Source organism: Hemibagrus wyckioides, linkage group LG20 (assembly GCF_019097595.1).
Source record: "Hemibagrus wyckioides isolate EC202008001 linkage group LG20, SWU_Hwy_1.0, whole genome shotgun sequence".
Lineage (NCBI taxonomy): Eukaryota > Metazoa > Chordata > Actinopteri > Siluriformes > Bagridae > Hemibagrus > Hemibagrus wyckioides.
Genome location: NC_080729.1, coordinates 21994164 through 22000956, shown reverse-complemented (window position 1 = coordinate 22000956; position 6793 = coordinate 21994164). Strand labels below are relative to the sequence as shown.

Here is a 6793-nt window from a genome sequence, read left to right as displayed (position 1 = left end):
TAGGAGTCTTTGCAGTCCAGGTGTGTGAGGGCCAGATGCAGGGTTGTGGCGATGGCGTCTTCCGTGGAACGGTTAGGACGATACGCAAACTGCAAGGGGTCCAGCGAGGGTGCTAGCTGTGACTTGATGTGCCTCATGACGAGCCTCTCGAAGCATTTCATCACGATTGGTGTGAGTGCAACGGGACGGTAGTCATTGAGGCAGGAAACCGTGGACTTCTTTGGCACAGGGACGATGGTCGTTGTCTTGAGGCACGTAGGGATGAAGGAGCTGCTCAGCGAGATGTTGAAGATGTCAGTGAAGACATCTGCTAGCTGCTCCGCACACTCCCTGAGAACTCTGCCAGGAATGTTGTCTGGTCCAGCAGACTTCCGTGGGTTAACTCTGTATAGAGTTCTTTTCACGTCAGCCGTGGTGAGACAATCAATTACAGCTTGACCACGACGTCTCATGCTGTTCACGAGTCGACTTATTGTCTGCTGAGGCATGGCATTCCACTCTTCTTGAAGGGCGGCCCTCAGGTCATTGAGGTTCTGGGGTGCGGGGTTACGAGCCTCTACACGGCGACTCGGCTGATCCCATAGGTTTTCTATGGGATTCGGGTCTGGAGAAAGTGCAGGCCACTCCATTTGAGGTACCCCAGCCTCCAGCAGCCGTTCCCTAATGATGCTCCTCGATGAGCTGGAGCATTGTCGTCCATGAAGATGAAATTAGGCCTGTGTTGTTCATGAAGGGGCACAATGACTGGATTAATGATGTTATTCAGGTAGTATTGTCTTGTCACTGTACCATTCACAAGATGTAGGTCAGTTCTGTATTGAGTGGACACACCTGCCCAGACTGTAACACCACCACAACAGTGGCTGATGCATAGCGCTCTCCTTGACGTCTCCAACCTCGTTGGGTCCATCATTTCTGCTCAATGTGAATCGACTTTCATCAGAGAACAGCACTGAGGCCCACCGGTCCCTCGTCCAGTGTAAATGCTCCCTGGCCCGATGCCTGTGCCTGGGGGTGTGGTCAGGTGCCCTTGCAGGTCGTCTAGCACGCAGACCATGCTGATGTAAACGGTTTTGAATGGTCTGACGTGACACTTGGGTTCCTCTCACCTCCCTTAAATGTGCCTGGAGTTGAGTGGCATTCATCATCCGGTTCTGCAGGGCACTGTTCACAATGAAGCGGTCATCAACGTGGGATGTGGCCAAAGGACGTCCACTTCTATGTCTTTCTGTGACTCTTCCAGTCTCTCTGTATCTCTGTCCCAACCTGCTGATGACACTCTGTGACACTCTAAGCTCAGTGGCCACTTCCCTCTGAGAACATCCTGTTTGAAGCCTCACAATGGTGAGGTTCTGTTGATCAGTTGTTAGGTGTGGTCTTGGTCTCATGATATCAGAATGTGAACAGCATGATGAAGAGGACTGTTTAAATACCAATTCTAACTGAACCAGAAAATTTATTGGTGGATTCATGGATCAAACACCAGTTGTGAATTTTGCCGTTAAGCTCCTTGTTAGAGAACAGCAAGTTCTGCAGAAAGTACTGAAACACTGAACAGTTGGACATGTGCATTCAGAAGTGTAGAGAAGATCAAATTAAGTTCACCTGGAAAGGTTATAGTGCATTTTAGGTGCATCCTGAAATTTCACCAGAAAGCCCAATATCCTTAACTTTTTTGAGTAGTGTGTCTATATTGTAGATTAAACATGTCTTTACAATTATTTATACTTATATAGAACATACATATCCTATTTATAACACCTAGATAGATAGATAGATAGATAGATAGATAGATAGATAGATAGATAGATAGATAGATAGATAGATAGATAGATAGATAGATAATCATAATTTATTGCAAATACCACTATGCACTTCTGCATAGATACTAACTGCATTTTTTTTGGCTTTGTATGTGTACAATTATAATAAAATTGAATCTAATCTAATCTAATGAGTCAGACTATTGGGACCTGGCTGTAAAGAAATAATTTCCTTTCTCAGGTCACATTTCTCTTCCATGTGGTGCCATTGCTGATAGCATGAAATGGGTTAGGGTTTTTCTTTAGTAAAGTAACACACTTTTATATTCCACTGTCTGCTGGACACTGAACACCTTTTTAATGAATAATTAGACTCACCTGTGGTTGAATTTTTGTTAATTAGAATTTTGTAGTCTAAAATTTAGCTTTGCTCCTAATACTTTCATTGGGTTGTACTCATTTTTGCAACATGGTCTTGAATGAATCTGTTAGGAAAATTACTTTTTTGTGTGTGCAAATGAACAAATCTTGTTTGCAGTCAATGGCCCACATTCGTGGGAGCATTGTGTAGTATAGTATCCCATAGAAAATGGTCTATAATGTAGCACTAGTAAAGGTGACTGAGAAACTGTCCTCAGGATTGAGTCAGTGTCCAGCTATACAATCTCTGGTGTTCTTGCACACAATCTCAAAAATATATATTAATAGATTTAATTAATAATCTAATTAAATACAATCGACAACATATTTTATTCGTTCTTTATATGAATTAATTATATTTAAATTTAAGTGAATTAGCTGATATATTGTGTCATATTTAAATGTAATGTGATTTAATGTAATATTCAGTCATTTAATATACTACTGAAATAAAATAATTAAAGCCATGGGCTCGTCCGGGATTTGAACCCGGGACCTCTCGCACCCAAAGCGAGAATCATACCCCTAGACCAACGAGCCGCCATAAAGAACACTGGAGGGTTTACCTACATAATCAGCTAAAAGACCTTTTTAACCTTACTTACTTACTAGAAAATTATTTACTTTGTTCCACAAAAATTTTCACAGTAAAATAAAAAAGGAATGTAATAAAAACAGTGTCTTTGGGAAATGGATTATAAGATCAAACATTACTACGTTTGCCAGACTGTCCGTAGTGCATCATGGGAAAGTCCCGCCATTTTAGATTCAAACGTTACTTGACGGAAAAAATTGCTTTTTACACCCGTATTTCAATTAAACCGTACATCCCGTGTGAGGATTGGCTTGTGTTTCAACATGACACCAATGCTAGCCAATCAGAGAATATCTTGTGATTGCGAACGCGGAAACTACCCCAACAACAGGGGGAGGGGCTTGTCGGAATACCGGTGGTATAACAACAACACCTACAACGTTACAACGAACCACAAAAACGACATTCAGGCTTAATAACGTCTCTTCACTTTCCGCTTAAACATACAAGGTGAGTTTGGTTTTGATCGTTGTTAGCACTAAAAATACTTTAACAAACTGAGTGAGTAATATAGCATTTTAATAAATTGATTATTATTACAGACAATGTAAGAGTAAAATAAATAAGCTAAAATGGCTTGTTGGTTTAAAACGGCGTCGCGTTGAAGAGCAGCTCCGTCCTTTTTCCTTCACTTCACTAATCCGCTTTCTTCCTCCAGTTATACATCGCTAAAAAGCACATTTTGGCCTAGGAGTGACTTTGAGGATTAGTACAACTTTTGGGAAATGTATTTAATTAGCAAGTAGTCGAAATAAAACTCGTATTTTTATATAAAATGCAGTATTTTCCGCTCACGCTTGTAACTGCTATTTTCGCTCTTCAGCGTCTCCTGAGCAGCCATTACATCAGCCTTGACGGGGCGGGGATATGTAAATGAGTCGTGTCTGTGAAGCTGTGGCTTGCACGTTCATTTGTTAATAGATGTGTTTGTCCCGCCTTTTTTCCTATTGGTTAAAATGTTGTAGCGAGCCGTTTGATTGGACACTGAGATTCGGGTGCGTTTTATTGTTATAACCCACATGACGGAGTTTTTGATTTAGAGCTTTTTACCGACATCCTGGTTCCGAAAGACATTTATTTTAATTTTTTTGTATGTTTTGTTTTCTGAGCCCATGACAGCAGAACGCTGACCGTTAAGCGACTCATTAAGCTAGCGTTAGCGTCTGGTTTCGTACATGTCAGATTAGCTTTATCTGCTCCTTACTAACAGCCCCGGAGTTCCTGCGCGGATTAGACGTCAGTGAACTAGCCTAAATACCCGGATGAGATGGCTGCATCTGATTGGTGCATGTACAGGGTGGCATATATAAAAACAGCATTGTTTTGAATGACAGTTTGACATTTAATAATAATATATAATAAAAATATAAATATAATAAAATAATAATAAGTGTACCCCACTGATCCTAATCCCCAGGGGAAATCTTCAGATTTACATCAACATAAACATTTAATGGGAATGATGAAGTGTGTGTGTGTTTCAGGTGAGTTTGAGCAGGCATGGCCCGTACGAAACAGACCGCCCGTAAATCCACAGGAGGTAAAGCTCCCCGTAAACAGCTGGCCACTAAAGCAGCCCGAAAAAGTGCGCCCTCTACAGGAGGGGTGAAGAAACCGCATCGTTACAGGTGATGCAAACTGGAAAGTCTCTTCTGGTGTACTACTGTCACAGTGTGTGTGATATTAATGTGTGTGTGTGTGTGTTCAGGCCCGGTACTGTGGCTTTACGTGAGATCCGACGTTATCAGAAATCCACAGAGCTGTTGATAAGGAAGCTGCCGTTCCAGCGACTGGTCCGAGAAATCGCTCAGGACTTCAAAACCGACCTGAGGTTTCAGAGTGCTGCAATTGGAGCTCTGCAGGTAACACACACACACACACATATATATATATATATCTTCACACACACACACTCTCTCTCTCTCTCTCTCTAATAGAGTATTTAATAAAGGATGTGAATATATAATATTTCTACCAGAACACAGCTCTCATATTTAATAAACATTTTTGATCCTGAATGAAGCTGAAGCATTAAAGTTATTTGTGTGTGTGTGTGTGTGTGTGTATACAGGAGGCGAGTGAAGCATATCTGGTAGGTCTGTTTGAGGACACTAATCTGTGTGCTATCCACGCCAAGCGGGTCACCATCATGCCCAAAGACATCCAGCTGGCACGCCGCATCCGTGGAGAACGCGCTTAACACACACACACACACACCACAACAACATGTACACACACTTCTAACTACACACTCTCTCACATGCTCTGTCTCTCACTGTGTATATGTCTCTCTCCTTCTGTCCTGTGTGTGTGTGTGTGTGTGTGAAATCACATGAAGGCTCCTGATTGGCTGGTTGTACGTTTTGGTGTGTAATTGTAGGCAAAGTTCTGGTTATTGTGTGTATTGTGTATCACTGGATTTAGTGTGGCTTAGATTCTCCTGTGTGTGTGTGTGTGTGTAACTCAGTACGTATTTGTCACCATTTAAGGCTGAAAGAAAGTAAATACAAACGTCCAGCTTCACATTATCGGTGCCGGACAGTGAGATGATCACACACACACAAGTTTTTTTAGTGTTTATTATTTTGAATGTTTTTATTCCTGAGCTTGTGTTCATTAATCTGGTCTCATTAGCAGGGTTTTCTACGTTGTTTTGTACAGAATGGAATGTATCAGATTTTATTCAGTAGATAAATAAAGGTGTTGTTTGGCCTGACCTCTCCTCTCTGACCTCTCCTCCCTGACCTGTCTGACTTCTCCTCTCTGAGGTCTCCTCTGTCTGATTTATGATGTTTATATTGATGAACAGACTGAATCAGTGTGAGGAGAGTTATTACTCATTTCAGCATACACACACACAGAGAGACAGATATCTGCTGGAAATAAGCCTGTAGGAATTTATCAACATTTCAAAGCTGTGTTCCAGCTCAGCACTCTGGAACACTGACCCTCATCTTCCTCATCAGTATGTCTCTGAGGTTTAACAGCAGAATCTTCACTCTGTCAGTGAGCATGTTATTAAATATTATACACTATTCAGTGATATGGTCAGTTATTTTACTACAGAGACTGATCGGTCATTCTGCTGTTCAGTTCTCAGCTTTTTACTGGACAGAAAGAGAAAACTGCAGATTCTGTAGAGCAGATGTGGAGCTTTCAGCTGTGAGCTGACCAAACAGTAGATAAACTAAATCACATTTTCAATTCAGTTTTATTTCTATAGCGCTTTTAATAATGAACATTGTCTCAAAGCAGCTTTACAGAACATAGGAACAAGAACAAAAACACACAGTGCAAAAGTACAAGGTGTTAGACTAAATCATTCCTAATGAGGAGACTGTGGTGAGGAAAAACTCCCTGAGATGGTAAGAGGAAGAAACCTGTAGAGGAACCAGACTGAAAAGGGATCCTCATCTGAGTGACACCAGAGAGTGGGATTATAAATCATTATAAACACAGAGAGTGGGATTATAAATCATTATAAACACAGAGAGTGGGATTATAAATCATTAAAAACACAGAGAGTGGGATTATAAATCATTATAAACACAGAAAGTGGGATTATAAATCATTATAAACACAGAGAGTGGGATTATAAATCATTATAAACACAGAGAGTGGGATTATAAATCATTATAAACACTGAGAGTGGGATTATAAATCATTATAAACACCAAGAGTGGGATTATAAATCATTATAAACACAGAGAGTGGGATTATAAATCATTATAAACACCAAGAGTGGGATTATAAATCATTATAAACACCAAGAGTGGGATTATAAATCATTATAAACACAGAGAGTGGGATTATAAATCATTATAAACACAGAGAGTGGGATTATAAATCATTATAAACACAGAAAGTGGGATTATAAATCATTATAAACACAGAGAGTGGGATTATAAATCATTATAAACACAGAGAGTGGGATTATAAATCATTATAAACACAGAGAGTGGGATTATAAATCATTATAAACACTGAGAGTGGGATTATAAATCATTATAAACAC

At 40.4% G+C, this 6793-nt stretch overlaps 1 protein-coding gene and 1 non-coding gene across 2 annotated transcripts; one reads left to right on the top strand and one right to left on the bottom strand.

The window, feature by feature from the left end:
- Positions 1 to 2651: 2651 nt before the first annotated feature.
- On the bottom strand, positions 2652 to 2723 carry trnap-ugg (transfer RNA proline (anticodon UGG)). The gene has a single exon. It is a non-coding gene; the product is annotated as a tRNA-Pro (tRNA).
- A 355-nt stretch (positions 2724 to 3078) lies between these two features.
- Positions 3079 to 5494, top strand: si:ch1073-429i10.3 (uncharacterized protein LOC100331798 homolog). Its single transcript, XM_058418208.1, has 4 exons — positions 3079 to 3228; positions 4263 to 4406; positions 4487 to 4640; positions 4850 to 5494. The coding sequence occupies exons 2-4, from the start codon at positions 4279 to 4281 to the stop codon at positions 4976 to 4978; spliced, it is 411 nt and encodes a 136-aa protein (XP_058274191.1). The 5' UTR covers positions 3079 to 3228; positions 4263 to 4278; the 3' UTR covers positions 4979 to 5494.
- The last annotated feature ends 1299 nt before the right edge of the window (positions 5495 to 6793 follow it).

Coding starts and splice junctions, on each gene's coding strand:
- si:ch1073-429i10.3 (XM_058418208.1), top strand. CDS start 4,279: ATGGCCCGTACGAAACAGACCGCCCGTAAATCCACAGGAGGTAAAGCT. Junction 4,407..4,486: donor AAGAAACCGCATCGTTACAG/GTGATGCAAACT, acceptor GTGTGTGTTCAG/GCCCGGTACTGTGGCTTTAC. Junction 4,641..4,849: donor CTGCAATTGGAGCTCTGCAG/GTAACACACACA, acceptor GTGTGTATACAG/GAGGCGAGTGAAGCATATCT.